General features: G+C 54.8%; 1 protein-coding gene across 2 annotated transcripts; it reads right to left on the bottom strand.

Annotated features, from left to right (window-relative positions):
- Nucleotides 1-9,090: 9,090 nt before the first annotated feature.
- On the bottom strand, nucleotides 9,091-16,222 carry TRUB2 (TruB pseudouridine synthase family member 2). Of its 2 annotated transcripts, XM_040963415.1 has the most exons (8): nucleotides 16,057-16,219; nucleotides 15,037-15,168; nucleotides 14,552-14,626; nucleotides 13,813-13,874; nucleotides 12,816-12,897; nucleotides 11,573-11,645; nucleotides 10,832-10,968; nucleotides 9,091-10,138 (listed from the first exon to the last, which is right to left on the bottom strand). In XM_040963415.1, exons 1-8 carry the CDS (start codon nucleotides 16,163-16,165, stop codon nucleotides 9,774-9,776), a joined length of 1,035 nt encoding a protein of 344 aa, XP_040819349.1. In that variant the 5' UTR covers nucleotides 16,166-16,219; the 3' UTR covers nucleotides 9,091-9,773. The 2 variants fall into 2 exon arrangements, with proteins under 2 accessions (XP_040819349.1, XP_040819350.1); XM_040963416.1 differs by lacking the exon at nucleotides 10,832-10,968 and having other exon boundaries at nucleotides 9,861-10,138; nucleotides 16,057-16,222.
- Nucleotides 16,223-16,273: the final 51 nt, after the last annotated feature.

Raw genomic sequence — 16,273 nt, 5'->3', positions numbered from 1 at the left:
GTATAACATACCTGTTCTTAGATTGTAGCTCTTATTATTTATTTAGTTTTTTCAATTTATTAGAAAGGCAGATTTACAGAAAGAAGGAGAGGCACAGAGAAAGATCCTCAGTTCACTGGTTCACTCCCCAAATGGCCTCCATGGCTGGAGCTGAACTGATCTGAAGCCAGGAACGAGGAGCTTCTTCTGGGTCTCCCACGTGAGTGCAGATTTCTAAGTCTTTGGGCCGTCCTCCGCTGCTTTCCCAGGCCACAGGCAGGGAGCTGGCTGGGAAGTGGAGTAGCTGGAATACGAATAAGCACCACAGGATGCTGGCTCTGTAAGTAGAGGATTAGCTTGTTGAGCCACCACATATGGCACTAGTCAGTTGGTTGCTTTTAAGCCTAGATATTGGCCACAAACAATGCAAAATGGGAACCTGGTATGATGGCTCAGTTGCTGAATCCTCAGCTTGTACATGCCAGGATCCAATATGGGCATCAGTTCATATCCTGGGTACTGCACTTCCCATCCAACTCGCTACTTATGACTTGGGAAAGCAGTAGTGATGGCCTAAGGCCTTAGGACCCTGCACCCTGAAGAAACTCTTGGTTCCTGGCTTCAGGTTAGCTCACTTCAGCTGTTGCAGCCACTCGGGTAGTGATCCAGCGCGTGGAAGAACTTTCTGTTTTTCCTTCTCTTTGTAAATCTGCCTTTCTAATAAAAATGTTTTTTTAAAAGATTTATTAGTTTTTTTTAAAGTACTTCTTTTTAAATATTTATTTGTTTTTTATTGGAAAGTCAGATATACAGAGAGGAGGAGAGACAGATAGGAAGATCTTCTGTCTGATGATTCTCTGCAAGTGGCCGCAACAGCCAGTGCTGCACCAATCCGAAGCCAGGAGCCAGGAACTTCTTCCAGGTCTCCCACACAGGTGCAGGGTCCCAAGGGCTGTTCTCGACTGCCTTCCCAGGCCACAAGCAGGGAGCTGGATGGGAACCAGGGCTGCCGGGATTAGAACTGGCGCCCATATGGGATCCCAGCACTTTCAAGGTGAGGATTTTAGCCACTAGGCTATGGCGCCAGGCCCAAAAGTAACTTTTTAAAATTTTATGTAAAGTAGGGCCTGGCACAGTAACTTAAAGCTAAAATCCTCACCTCTGAGGTGAGGGCAGAGCCACAGACTGAGGCAGCTCTGGCCCAGCACCCCAGGCCGGTCATACTCCGGCTGCAAGATGATGCAGCAACAACAGCACTTCAGAGAAAGATTTCCACCTAGAGGGGGAAACATGAAGGCTGGCAGCATGCGAGGGCGCCCAGCCCTCCCGCAGGATGCATAATGTGGGAGGAGGTCAGGCAGCCGTGGGGCCGACAGGGAAGCGATCACCACACAGGAACTGGCGGGAGCCTCTGCCAAAACCACCGCCTAGCAAAGGCCGCCACAGACTCACAAAGGATCCTTCTGTGTGAGCACCTGCACGGCAGCTGCCCTTGTCAGCTCCTTCAACACCTCCACCGTTCCTGCCTCTGGACAAGGATTACCGCTTCAGAATAGTCTGGAAACTAGTTTACCTGTATGAGTTTTACTTTCTACCAGCCCCCTGAAAGAGGACTTCTGTGTCCACGGCCCCCCTAACTCCCAAGTAAACACCATATCGTTAGAGTATCTGTTTGTTTCCTGAAGGTTGCTAGTAACCTGTGACTCTCATAGAATTCCGCTCTTTAAGGTTCAGAACCCACATGCCAGACACCCAGTTTTGGCCAAGCCAGTGTGAGCTGTTTTGTTTGTTCTTTTAAGATTTATTTTTATTGGAAAGTCAGGTATACAGAGAGAGAAAGAGGGAGAGAGAGAAAGAGGAAGATCTGTCTGTTAATTCACTCCCCAAGCAGCCACAACGGCCGGAGCTGCACCGATCTGAAGCCAGGAGCCTGCAAGTCTCCCACCCAGGTGCAGGGTCCCGAGGCTTTGGGCCGTCCTCAACTGCTTTCCCAGGCCACAAGCAGGGAGTTAGATGATAAGTGGGGCTGCCAGGATTGGAACCGGCACCTAAATGGGATCCTGGCACATGCAAGGCAAGGACTTTAGCCCTTTGGCCAGGCCCGTGACCAGGATTTTACCCATGCTCAGTGTTCTAGCTGCTCCTCTGCCCCCTCACAGACACCAGTCACAGCCCTGCTGGGTGTGCTAAGGATTCAGATGGGATAGCAGTGCTTGGAAGACAGTCTGACATCAGGGGAAGTTTGGTTTCTGTAAAGGTGAGATGCAAAATCAAGCCTGTGTTTGATTACTACCTGTCGTCATGGATTTATTTATTTTTAAGATTTACTCCTTTTTTATTGGAAAGGCAGGTTTACTGAGAGAAGGAGAAACAGGGAAAGATTTCTCATCTGCTGGTTCATTCCCAAGTGGCTGCAACAGCCAGAGCTGAGCTGAGCCAAAGCCAGGAGCTCCTTCCCACATAGGTATAGGGTTCCAGGTTTGGGTCATCCTCCGCTGCTTTCCCATAAGCAGGGAGCTGGATGCGAAGAAGAGCAGCCAGAACACAAACCAGTACCTGCATGGGATGCCAGCACTTATAAAAGGAGCATCAGCCAAGTGAACCATTGTGGTGGCTCCTCAGCTGTCCTCATTGAAAAGCTGTGTGACTTTGGGCCACAAACTCAACCTCTCTGAAGTTGAAAGCGGAAATCGGGGCAGTGCTGTACTCCTGAGTAGTTAGCATCGCTTGCCTCCACAGATGACCCAGCAGCTCTGTGGCTGAACACAATACAACTCTAGGTGTCACGAAGTCTGACAAGGGCTGTGGCCCTCCCCTCCGTAACTATGCCCGTGGAACACATGGCCACGAGAGTCACCACCACAGGGCAGGAGAGAGCTGCAGAAGATGAACAGAAGTGGGCTTGCCTTTGCAGCTGGCATTGTGGGCACTGCAGGCTCATCTGCCAGTGGTGATACCAAGTTCTGCAGCATTGGTTCAAGTCCTGGCTGCCCATCTTCTAATCCCGCTCCCTGCCAATGTGTGTGGGAGAAGGCCCCTTGTGTGGGAGACCACGGTGGAGTTCCTGGCTCCTGGTTAACACCTAAGCAAAGTGCGACACTGGGGGAACTTCCCAGGGAAGATCCATCAGTGTATGAATGGTAGACAGGGTCCGTGGGACGGAAGTGACGTGTGCAAAAGCCTAGAAGCAGAGAACTAGGAGGACTCGGGACTCAGTGTGAAGACTGGTGAGGGGCAGCGATTGGATGTCTGTCCTCACGGGGTTCGTGGCATGAGCAGGGCACCCCACCCACTTGACATTTTGGGCCCATCCTGAGCCCAGCATCTTTAGGGTCTCCCGAGCAGGATTGGTCCTCCTGGATGGATGTAGTGGCAGGCTGTGGCCTCAGGAGGGCAGTGTCTGCCCAGGGATGTGTCCTGCAGACTCAGAGACAGGGGCTCCTGGGCGGACCCAGTAGAGGCGTCAGCTAGGGGGCGTGGCCTGCTGGAACTGGGAAAACAAGTGGCAGAGGTGGCCCCGGAGGAGAGGTGTGGACATGGCCCCATTTGGATGATTGTGTCTGTGTGAGTCCTACTTGAAAATACTTCTCATCTGGCCCCTCTGGCCTTTAAAACACAGTGCAGGGGACTGGCCGAAAGAGATCATTCTGGACAGCTAGATATCCCCCAGCCATTGTCACCAAGCTTCACCCCATCCAGTTTTGCTTCAAAGGAGGAGACAGGAGCCAATGTTGTAGCATAGCAAGTATAGCCGCACCCTGAATGTTCGCATCCCATATTGGTGCCGATTCGAGTCCTGGTTGCTCTACTTCTCATCCAGCTCCTTGCCAGTGTGCCTGGGAAAGCAGCAGAGGTTAGCTCAAGTGCTTGAGCCCCTAAACTCAGGTGGGAAACCCAGAAGAAGCTCTTGGCTTCAATCTGACCCATCCCTTGGCCATTGTAGTCATCTGGGAAGTGAACCAGTGGGTGGAGGCTCTTTATTTGGGGGGAGGGAGGAAGAGAAAGGAGGAAATACTTCTGGGAGAAAGGGAAAAGTCTAGACTAGGAATCCAGTGCCCGGGGAGGGAGGGAGGCGGCTGGAGGGGCCCCCAAACTCATTGCCCTGGAGGCTTTGTAAGGAGAGCTGGAGGTTCCGTGTGGAGTGGACAGGAACTGAGAATGAGGTGAAAGGTGACGTTCACACACCCAAACCAGTTACAACCCATGTGTTTCACCAGAGAAGGGGTTGGTGGCTGCAACAACCCACATTTACACAATTCCATGAGTCACCGAGGAGCTCTGCACACCCCCTGTGCGAGCTGCAGGAGCACCCCCCTTTCTGAAGGGAGCCAGCTGAGGCGTATGAGAGCACAGCGCCTGTCACGGTCACGGGTCCAGCCAGCGGCTGAGCTGTCAGACTCTGGAGCCTGGATAACCCCGTGCGCTAGCTCGCCTCCCCCGCCTCTTGCCCACAATCCTGCACCCAATAAAAGGGGGTGTCAGAACATGACCTGACAGCTCACTTGGCCCAAGGTTGTATTTCTTGTAAGTTGTTTCTGACCTGGCCAGACCTGGTGGCTAGAAGCCGGCAGCCTCTGCCTTGGGTTGACCTTGGCCTTCACTCCTGACTGACTTGTATGTGTGATTGCTCCCCTCTCCGTGAGCCTCTCAATCCCAACACCAGGAGCAGGAACTAAGGCGCTCCTGGCTTTAACTCCTCCAGCCTCTGGATTTCATCCCAGGCCCTGGGGGTATTGGCCTGATGGCAGCCCCAAGTGCAGAGTGCCATATCCCCATTTTCCAGAGGAGGCAGATAAAGCCCAGAGAGGTTAAGTCGCTTTCCTGAAGACACGGCCGAGTGGCAGACAGAGATTGAAGGGATCCAAGTCTGTCACACCACAGTCTTTGGAAGGTGCTCCTAAAAAGACAGAATCCCCAGCCTCTAGGGAAAGGTATTAAAATTTTTTTTTTTAATTTATTTGGAAGAGTTACAGAGAGAGGAGAGAAATCTTTCTCCTGGCTCACTCCCCAAATGGCCACGACAGACAGGGCTGGGTCAGTCCATAGCCAGGAGCATCATCTGGGTCTCCCACACAGCTGGCAATGTCTCAGACGCTCGGGACATCTTTCCAGGTAGCAGGGAACTAAGTGGGAAGTAGAGTAGCTGGCCCTTGAACTGGCACCCATATGCGATGCTGCCGTTGCCAGTGGTGGCTTTACCCTTTATGCCTCAATGCTAACCCCAGGAAATGTGTTTTTATAGCTAGCTTCCTGTGCTCTTCATGTCTTGCTCTTTTGTGCATGTTCCTACCCACCAGGAAGGACATCCTGTTGTCGCATGCCTCCCTGCAGCCCATCCACATATCTGGAAAGCCACCCAATCCCTAAAGCCAGTGGGGCCAGCTCTAGACCAAACCTGGCTGTGATTTTATCTAGCCTCTCCCCAGAGCCATCCTACAGGCCCTGGGCGGCTCAGGCTCCATTGGTTCCATGGACAAGACCTGCTCCCTCCACCCTCCTCCCTGGCACCAGCAAACCTACCAGGCTGGTTTGCCAGGGAGGGACTGGGCGTGGTCTTCCATCTCAGAGTTCAGCTGGCTTCTAGCTTTTTAGGAGCTCAGGAAGTCCAGGTGGCAGGGTGGAGGTGGGCAGCATGGAGAGGAGGGGCTGGCGTGGGGGAGGCCAGCAGTCGCTGAGAGCACAGCCTGCATTGTGGACCCCAAGGAGACAGGCAGGCCGGGCCTGGGTCCGCCACCCCCTACCTTACCAATCACATCCTGGCCGCCCACTTGTGATGCTTGTCTCTGTCTTAGTCAGTTGCTGCCACCTGGGTCAGTGCATCCTCACCCAGATAAAAGATCCTGTGGCGTCACAAGTGGATGCTGGTCCTTGCTGTTATCCGGCCATCTCTGGGATGAACCGCCTGCTTAAGGGACTCAAAGGATGGGTTCGTCACAGAGCCACCAGATACTGGGGAGGCTTTGCAGATATTGACAATAACACTTCAGTGGAGGCAGGGTCGGGGGGTGGTGTGTTTCTGGACAAATAGAACTCCTCAGGGTTTGTCCCATGAAGACCAGGCCACTGGCTTCCCCTTGCCAGGCCTCAGAGGGCTCATCTGTGAAATGGACCAAACAGTGCCTGTCTGCTCAACCCAAATCATAAAGGACTCCCACACGTAGGCTGACGCCATGACCCCACAGCTGCAGGTGAACAGAAGCTCAGCAGTCAGTGGAGGACACTGTGTATGTTGCAAGTATATTCCTGGCCCCAGGGGAAGGTGGGGTGATTAAAAAGTGGGGTGACATGAGCCCATACTCCAGGTGCCTGGGAGTCCTGTCCCCGTGAGGAGAGCAGGGACAGGAGGAGCCCCATGGGCTAGGGAGAGTACGGAGGGAGAAGTTACCTGGAAAGCAGGGGCTGCCCACACAGGCGCTCTGTTCATTCATTCATTTATCCAGTGATCATAACTACTGCAAACTAAGGACATAACCATGAGCAAAGAAAATCCTGCTGCCCTAGTGCACAACTCACTCTTTTTTTGTCTTAAAATGTATTTATTTATATTGGAAAGGCAGATTTACAGAGAGGAGGAGAGATGCTCTCCAGGTGGCCGCAACGGACGGTGCTGAGCCAATCCAAAGCCAGGAGCTTCTTCCGTATCTCCCACGCGGGTACAGAATCCCAAGGCTTTGGGCCGTCCTCAACTGCTTTCCCAGGCCACAAGCAGGGAGCTGGATGGGAAGCGGGGCCACTGGGATTAGAACTGCCACCAGATGGGATCCTGGCCACTAGGCTAATGCAATGAGCCCGCACTTTTTTTTTTTTTTTTAAGTTTGATTTACATGAAAGGCAGAGTGACATAGAGAGAGGGAGAAACACAGAGATGAGGAAATCGTCCATCTGTGGCCACTTGGGGAGTGAATCAGTGGATGGAAGATCTTCCTGTCTCTCCTCCTCTCTGTATATCTGACTTTCCAATATAAATAAATAAATAAATCTTTTAATAAATAAATAAAAATAATAATAAAATAAAAGAAAGAGCAAGTGATAATGTAGATCAGAGGCGAGCCCCCAGACATTTCAGGAGCTGGAAATCTGGTCCTCACAGGGATGAGACATGAAGGTGCTTGGACTTTTCAGAGGGTGTGCCTAAGAAAACAGATGAAAGAGGGCCCAGCACAACATTTTGACTGGGTAATACTCCCCCTTCAGGTTCTAGAATCCCATGTGGGCACCGGCTTGTGTCCCAGCTGCTCCACTCCCCATCCAGCTTTCTGCTTATGGCCTGGGAAAGAAGTGGAGGATGGACCAAAGCCTTGGGACCCCGCACCCACACAAAAGATCTGAAAGAAGCTCCTGGCTCTTAGCTTCAGATCCAGCTCAGTTCTAGCCATTATGGCCACCTGGGAAGTAAATCAGTGGATGGAGGATCTTTCTCTTTCTCTCCTCCTCTCTCCCAGGGAGACCTGGAAGGAATTCCTGGCACATGGCTTAGGGTAGGCCTAGCTCTGGTTCTAGCAAACATTTAGGGAATGTACCAGCAGATGAATGATCTCTCTGTTTCTCTCACTCTGTGTCACTCTTGCAAATATTAAAAAGCCTTCACCAACCTTATTGTAATAGCTATTTGGGGAGTGAGCCAGCAGACAAAGGGTCTCTCTTCACTCTACTTTTCAAACATAAATATTTAAGATTTGTTTATTTCTTTTTATTGGAAATTCAGATAGAGAGGAGGAGAGACAGAAAGATCTTTAGTCCGATGATTCACTCCCCAAGTGAGCACAACGGCCGATGCCTGGCCGATCCGAAGCCAGGATTCAGGAACTTCTTCCGGGCATCCCACACAGGTGCAGGGTCCCAAAGCTTTGGGCCGTCCTTGACTGCTTTCCCAGGCCACAAGCAGGGAGCTGGATAGGAAGCGGGGCTGCTGGGGTTAGAACCGGTGCCCCTATGGGATCCTAGCATGTTCAAGGATAGGATTTTAGCTTGTAGGCCACCATTCCAGGCCCTGAACTGACAATTTTTAAGAACAACTACAAGCAGGAAGACAGTGAGGGTAGCACCCAGAATCCCACCTTCCAGATTATGCTGTTATCATCTTGCACTATTACATCTGTTAGCACTGACGAATCCTTCTCTATCCATCTTCATTCACCAAAGGCCACAATTTACCGGGATGAAACTGCCTTGGCTTCCCTCCTGCGTCCACGGTCGCCACGCCTCTCCATGCCCTGTCTGGTGGGGACGCTGCCTCAGACTCTCCTTGTCTTTGATGGTTTGGGAAGCTTTGAGTCCAGGCTAGGTCTTTTGGTAGGATGCCCTAGTATGGGAAATCCCTGATGCTTTTCTTGCGATAAGGCTGGGGTTGTTGGGTTTTCAGCACAAAGGTGATGGCAGCAAAGGGCCTGTTTCATCACATGTTGTCAAGCACACAGGCCATGCAGCCAGATGGTTGAGTTTCTCCTGGTGCCCAAGGGCTTTGGTTCCTGGCTAACTCAATTTTTTTAAAAAATAAGATTTATTTACTTTAAAGGCTGAGAGAAGTAAAGAAAGACAGGTCTCCCATCTGCTGATTCACTCCCCAAACGAACTCTACAGCCCATGCTGGGCCACACAGACAGGTGCTCCAGGTCTCCCATGTGGGTGCATGTTCCAAGATACATTAGCAGGGTACTGGATTAGAAGTGGAGCAGGCAGGCCCGGCAAGATGGCTCAATTGGCTAATAAATGCCGAAATCCCATATGGGTGTTGGTTTATGTCCCAGCTGCTCCACTTCCCATCCAGCTCCCTGCTTACAGCCTGGGAAAGCAGTGGAGGACAGCCCAAGCCTTGGGACCCTGCACCCACATGGGAGAGCTGTAAGAAGCTCCTGGCTTCCGACTGGCTCAGCTCTGGCCACTATGGCCACTTGGGGAGTGAACTAGCGGATTAAAGACCTTTCTCTCTCTTTCTTTCTGTAGATTTGAAGTGCCCTTCCAATAAAAATGAGTAAATCTAATAAATAAATAAATAAAAGTAAGTAAATCTTTAAAAGAAATAAATAAGTGACAAAGGCTGGGATTCAAACCCAGCAGCCCTAAAGGCCACTGCATGAGGCAATGGCGCCACGGCGGTCGTGGCCTCCCTTACCACGGGCAGCAAGCGGGGATGAGCTGCATTCCAGCGCCTCCCCACAGAGTCTAACACGCTCTTCCTAGCCAGGCACATTCACGGGGAGCTGGATGGGACAGTGCAGCCAGGACTTGAACCGGTGCTCCAACACGGAACACCAGTGTCCCGGGGTGGCCAGCTGTGTCACACCAGCCCCATGTCTTCTCCATTTTGCCATTACAATGTAGCTAAGAATCCATCCGCATGCTGGAAGGTAAGGATCCTGAAAGTGCACCTGCTGCCTCCCAGGGCGGGGATATGCTCCACTTTGATGCTTATTGCAGGTTGCTGGCAACAGGCTACCATCAGGACAGACTGCTGGATTCCTGTCCTTTTATTCCTTCCCCCACTCTGGCTGGCAGGTGAGGTCACCTCATTTCCTTCCACCTCTTTAGAGAGGGTGAGCATCACATCCGGCCATCTGGAACTCTTGGACACCACGTGGGTCATGTTGCTCTTACTGCTTCCTAACAGCATTTCCTATAGCCAGAATCCGAGTTCCTAAAGACACTGCGCATACTGCATAAAGCCGTGTCATTATTTGTTGTCATCTCCACATTCAAGTCTTCCCTTTTTCACCTGGGCCCAGAGCAGCCAGCTCAGAGCTTCTCGGCTTGGCGTCACATGGAAAAGCTCTCAGCAGTCTCACTTTCCCTAGTCATCAGTTCCGCCTCAGGAGCACTGAACCTTCATCCACCTGGTGCCCCACACAGTTCTCCTGCTCCGAGGCCGAGCTCAGGCCCCCGGAGTCCCCTGGCTGGCCTAGACTGGGGAGCGGCTGGGTACCCTGTGCTGACCATCTCTGGCTCTTCTCCAGCTCTGCTGCCACCCGGGGGGCTGCGGCATCAATGGCCGCCTGGATGCTGCGGAGGTCCCACTGGGACCGCAGGAGGGCATCGTCCAGTGCAAAGAAGCCATCCCGCGTGCGCCGCACTTGTGAGCAGACGGCAGTGGTCTTGAGCTCCAGGCCGATCTCGTGCACCAGCTTTCGCAGTTGCTGCTGCGTCTCGTGCATGCACTGCACCTCTGCCGGGGACACACAGGGCACACGGCAGTCAGGAGCACAGCCCCACGACTCCTCAGCTCTAGACCTGCCCCTCCACTCAACTGTGTGATGCCTTTGTGTGGCCCCTCGGCTCTACAGCGGCCTAGGGCACCTCGATCTATCAGACCTGCAGGATCCCAAACCCTACCTGTACCTGCTCAGCCAGACCCTGCCCTAGGAGGGACTCCTGCGTCACTAAGAATCAAGGTCAGGTTTGACACTCAGCTGGCTCATCTGTGAAACCAGGGCCATGAGGCATCAAGAGACCATTTACTGGAGATGCTGTGCCTCAGGAATCTTGGCCAGTGCTCAGTGAAGGAGCTCACAAGACCACAACCTACAGGCAGGAAGGGACGGAGGTCCAGGGGGTGGGGGGTTGCGCCAGGCAGGGCAGGGGAGGCAAGCACGGCCCTGGAGCAGCTGAGCACAGCATCAGCTACTGGGCAGCTCTGGAAAGGAGACACCAAGGAATGACAAGCCCTGCTCAGGAGGGTCTGGCTGGACTCCGGTCTGCCCTCTGTGAGTGGCCAAGCCTGGGGGCAGGGCTGGGAGCAAGCTGGCCATCAGGCTGGCATGGGTTAGTCCCATCAAGGCAGGTTGCAGCTCGGTGATACCCCACCCCTGCCCCTGGGGAGGGGGGCCTTCTCCCCACTTCACTTTCCTGGACAACTTACCCAGGAGGAATTCCGGAGGTGCGAAGTGCAGGCAGCGGATGCCACTGATGAGCATTGGAGATTTGCTCATGGGCCGGATTGTGCCGCTTACGGCCATCTCATAGGCCTCCTGGGACTGCAAGTCCAGGTTGGAGTACCTGGGGAGAAGGAGTTGTAGTGGGCGCATGGAGTGTGGGCAGGGAGACACCCATTCAGGATAGGCACCTTTGTGCACCCAGTGAACCCCACCATTCCTGGAGCCTCCAGGCTCCTTGGCACTGACCGTCCACAGCATGGTCCTCCAGTGCCCCTGCCAGGACCCCTGCAGGTGCCTCACTCCCTGTTCAGCCAGTGAACACCATGCTGTGCCCCTGTGGTTATCTTCCCTGCCTCAACACCCCCGGCGCAGGGCAGTCCCCCAGCCTCCCCTCTGCTGGTCCCAAACCCTGTCTCTAGTCTTCACTCTTCGCTGCTGCTGCTACTATCCCCGGGCAGGCTCAGGCCCCTGGAGTTGAGGGAGGGGGACCCTGCAGCCTGCCCTCTGCAACCAGCATGTCCACCTCACTGGTCCTGCCCTGCTCTCCATATGATCGCCAGGAATGGGCCCTGCCCTGCTCGTGGGCATTCTGGGCTTCCCACTGCCCTCACCAGCCTTGGCCCAGTTCCCTCTACTCCTTCCTCGTGTCTGGGCACACCTGCCCGCATCACACCTCTTAGCACCCTATGCACCCCAGCCTGCCCTTCAACACCCCTCCCACTTACATCACCAGGGCCTTCTGATGGGAGCCTTGGATCACGGCCAGGATCCGGTCCAGCTTCTCTCTCGTCACATGGTCTGAAGAAGGCAGGGGGTGGGGTCAGTGCACAGGTGCTGTCTGAGGGCATGTCACATCCAACGGGCTGACTCCTCCTCTTGCAGACCAGAGCAGGGGGGCTTAGGAGCGATTCCCATTACAGCAATTCCCATAGAGCAAGGAAGGGAGGTGGGGAAGTCTTGTGAATCTCAGAAAAGCTCTGGAACCCCTCAGAAAGGCACTCAACGTCTCTAGAACATTCTCAAGGAACTCACGGAGCCCTTGAAGCTGTCCTGACTCCAGGTCAAGGACATCTCCTGGAACTGCAGGTTCAAAGACGTACCAGGACTCGCCCGATATTTGAAGTCAAGCCTTCTGAATCTGCGGTAACCCTGGCCAGGAACCCACTTGCCCACATACAGAAATGGGCAGCCAGATGACACAGCGGGTCCCACTGAGTGATGGCAACAGCCCAACCATCAGTCCTCCACTGGGATCCCAGCACTCAGTTGGGGCAGGCTCCAACTTCTAGTTCCAAGGGCCGGAGTTCTGGGAGCAGGCATGGGGACCAAGTGCACACCAGGCTGGGCAGTCCTAGGTCCCTCACAGCCTCTGCCTGGTTTCATGCATGCTATTATTTCTCTGCTGCTGCCTCTTCTCCCACTCACACACCCCAGCCCCAGCGCCTACCTCCTTTAGGAAGCCCTTCCTGGCTGCCACTCCACTCTCCAAGCTAGTACCCATTCCCCCCAAATCCTGGCTCCCTCCCGGAAGCGTCAACATGACATTTGCCCCTAGGGGCTTCTTTGGAGGTGAAGGAGAGGCTGTGCCAGGCTGAGCACACCTCGCTGAGACCCTAGTGCCAGGCACCTGGGAGGTACCTGAGGGGTCTGCCCAATGAGCCTGTGGCTCCCGTAGGGCATGGTGGGACCCAGAGATAAAGGGGAGTAAAGAGGCAGTACCTGCCAGCCACACATCCACATGGCTGGCCAGCAGGAGCGGTCACGTGGGCCTGCAGGCCCAGGGCTTGTGGTGCTGGACTTGTCACCGCTCATGAGCTGTCTGAGTCCAGCTCTGGGGATGGAGGACTTTCTGGGAGGAAGTGTCATTGGAGCAGGGACAGCAAGCAAGCGCCAGCCATGGAGAAGACCTCCACAGAGGCCCCGGGAGCCAGTCACCCCTTCCGTCCAGCCCTGGCTTCTGAGGCTCACCATACGTCGTCTTCTCCACCAACCGCCCGTCCTCACAGAAGTCGTCGGTGGCTTTGCCCAGCAGGCCGCGCAGGGTGTAATCCTGCCAGGTCAGGGCGGGGGAGAGGCAGTCAGCCCTGCTAGCTGTGCCCCAGTGCTGGGGTGGGACGGGCGGGGAGCAGAACAGAAGCTCATGTCCTACAGGGGCTCCCCGGGAGGCCCTGTGCTCAGCCCTGACCAAGCTTCCTTGTGGCCTCCTTCAAGAACACAGGCTAGGGTGGACTTCTGCCGCTATGACAAGGTTCCCCCAGCTCAGGTGTGAGGACCTGCGCATGCGTGCACTGGGAGGCAGCAGGTGGTGGTTGTAGCATATGGGTCTCTGCCACCCACATGAGACCTGGACAGAGCTCCAGGCTCCTGGCTTCGGCCAGGTCCAGCGCTAGCTGCTGTGGCCATTTGGGACATAAATCAGATGAGAGACCTGTCTGTCTTGCCCTCCCCCACCCTGTCACTCTGCCTTTCAAATCAACAAATTAAAAACGAGGAAAAACACAGGTAGCCTGCAAGGGGCGCTGACAGGCACCTGTGCCGACCTCCCCTCTGGGTCTCTCCGGGGCAGCCCCTTGGCACCCACTTCTGGGCAGGTCCCATCGGCTTCGTGCCACCCGTGGGGTTCCGGCCGAGCTTCTGCGGCCCAGATCCAGCCCTTCTTCCTCGTTCTAAGCGAGAGTACTTGAGTCCACAAAATTAACCGTGACAACTGGGACACTTACTGGGTGGTGATAGCGGGTCGGGGTCTCAGCCCAGTGCTTCACAGCTGCTTGCTGGTAACCCCAGAGGGAAACACAGGTGTGCCCATTTCAGAGAGGAGTAAACTGAGGCACACAATTGTGAGTGACCCGTGCAGGGACGCACACACCAGCTAAACACAAGCTGACCTCTGACCTCTTGAACACTAGCTTCAGAATCATGTCAGGAAAGAACCAAGAGCAGGTGGGCTGTCCCCAGACCCCCGTACCTTGGTGAGATGGGCATCGTGCATGTCAGTGAGCAGCCGGCATCCGTGTCCCACGCCGAGCACTGGAAAGCAACCATCCTCATCTCACACATGGCACCTGCTCCCTGCCCTCACCTCTGGAAGCTGTATCCTACTTCTAGAATATTCCTCTAGGGTTGAAGCTAGCAAGGGGGAAGGAGCAGCCAGCCCGAAGGAGGGGCCGCTTCCTGCCTCTCTGACCCTCCACGCACTTTACAGGAGTGTGGTAAAGAAGGTTACGTCTGTCCGCCATGCTCCCAGACACCACCACTCTCAGGACTAACGGGTGACCCTGAGAACACAGCAGCTCCAGACTCCAGGCTTTGTGCGTCCTGCTCTGGTCGGGGGGCAGCGGGGCAGGGGCGCTGACTTGGCTGGCCCAGGATAAGGCGCCATCTCCCTGTCGGGCGGTATGAGCTGCTAGGATCAGACCCTAAGCTCTCAGGAGGCTCGCTCTACTCATCCATTCAAATCAAGATGTCCACTGGAGAGGCTGCCACGGGATGCGGAAGCCCTCAAGTCACATCACCCACAGGCATCACGTGGCAAAGGTGGGGTGCGGCTGTGATGATCACCCAGTGAGGCCCTCCCTCCCACCGATCAGCTCCCAGACTGTGAGGCCAGGGTGGGAAGAGGGTGATGGCAGGACAGGGCTGTCGGTGGGCTGGGCTCCAGCAGCCCCCTCATCCTGTAGTCCAGGCTCACCTTGACTGCCACCTACCCAGCACGCCAGAAGCCTGGGCATCCAGCCGGTGTCCCACTCCAATCTTTAGGCTGGTAAACGCTGGTCCACACACTGCAAGGAAACACACACATACACGGCCCGAGGCCTCTACCGACCAAGATTTCAGGGCAGCCCAAGGCTGCGGGATGAGCCCGCTCCTCAGCCAGAGGCCAGCAGAATCCATGCCACGACCAGGCTACAGTTTCAGACTTCCCCAGAATCAACTCAGACCCAGGACATCTCAGCTTGCCGTGGCTCACACAAAGGTTGGCCCAAGATAACCTGTTTGCTGACCCACTGGGGGAGTAAATCAGCAGATGGAAGGTCTCTCTCCATCCCCTCCCCACCCTTCTTTAACTCTTCCTTTCATATAAATAAAAAACAGATCTATATTTAAGCAGAGACTGGGAGCTCTCTGAGGCAAGCCCTGAGTTTGTCTTTGATTCTCCCCGGAGGCGACATCTGGTCTCCATCGGCCTTACCCAGTGGATGCCTGGTGAGGGTGGGCACGCTGGTGGCCGTGAGGGTCAGTCCCTTGTCTTCACTGCCCTCCGTGGGGCCCAGCAAGAAGCGTACACGCTGTTGGGGCGCAGGGGCCTTCCCAGCATTGAGACCTGGGCACACACAAGTGAAGGTCTTGCTGGGGCACTCAGGGATGGAGTGCCAGCATGGGCAGGGTTGCAGTACAGGTGGAGATGCAGCTCAGGTGAGGGTTGGGGTGCTGTGAGGGACACCCACAGTGCACAGCAGAGAACCTGGTTCAAGTCCCAGCTCCTTGGAGTTTCCAATCCTGTTAACGTGTGGGCTAGGGATGGCGGGTGACAGACTCACAGCTCAAGACCTTGAGGTCCAGTTGCCCCAAAAGAACACCCAAATCAACTCCAGCGCTTAGCTTCAGCCTGGCTGTTGCTGGTATTTGGGGAGTGAATAAATAATTTTTAAAAATCACACTTATCATGCCTGGCACGATAGCGTAGCGGTCAAAGTTCTAGCCTTGAACATGCGGGGATCCCATATGGGCGCCGGTTCTAATCCCGACAGCCCCACTTCCCATCCAGCTCCTTGCCTGTGGCCTGGAAAAGCAGTCGAGGACGGCCCAAAGCCTTGGGACCCTGCACCCGTGTGGGAGACCAGGAGGAAGCTCCTGACTTTTGGCTTTGGATTGACTCAGCTCCAGCCGTTGCACTCACTTAGGGAGTGAACCATCGAATGGAAGATCTGCCTCCCTTTCTCTCCTCCTCTCTGTATATCTGCCTTCCCAATACAAATACACAAATCTTAAAAAAAAAAAAAAAAAAATCACGCTATGGCAGAGAGGAGACAGATTAGTCAACTGGAGGAGACCCAGGCGAAGCCCACGGTTCGAACCCAGGCCCCACTGCTGACGGGTGCGAAGGACACGAACACCAGGGAAGGTGTGGAGTCATAAACTAGAGGGTCCTGGGACTGCGCCGATGGGCTCCGGGAAGGGCCCATCCGGCCAAGGGCGACCGGGGGCTCACCCCTCAGAAGCTGCAGCTCCACCGTGTCCCGCAGGTGCTCCCACTTTAACCCCGGGGGCTTGTAGGCCGCGAAGAGTCCGTGCAATCGCGCCACAGCGGAGGACCCCATTTTTTCATGCCAACAGCACGCCGACAGGCTGCATTCTAGGCGGAAGTGCCGTATGGTTCCTCCTCCCAAAGGAGGGGCCTTACCATGGGCGCCGCCATGTTATGCAGC

The sequence above is a fragment of the Ochotona curzoniae genome, unplaced genomic scaffold (assembly GCF_017591425.1).
Source record: "Ochotona curzoniae isolate NIBS_2020 unplaced genomic scaffold, NIBS_Ocur_1.0 scaffold_3208, whole genome shotgun sequence".
Lineage (NCBI taxonomy): Eukaryota > Metazoa > Chordata > Mammalia > Lagomorpha > Ochotonidae > Ochotona > Ochotona curzoniae.
The sequence above is the reverse complement of the archived record's forward strand: the minus strand, read 5'-3'. Positions and strand labels throughout refer to the sequence as shown.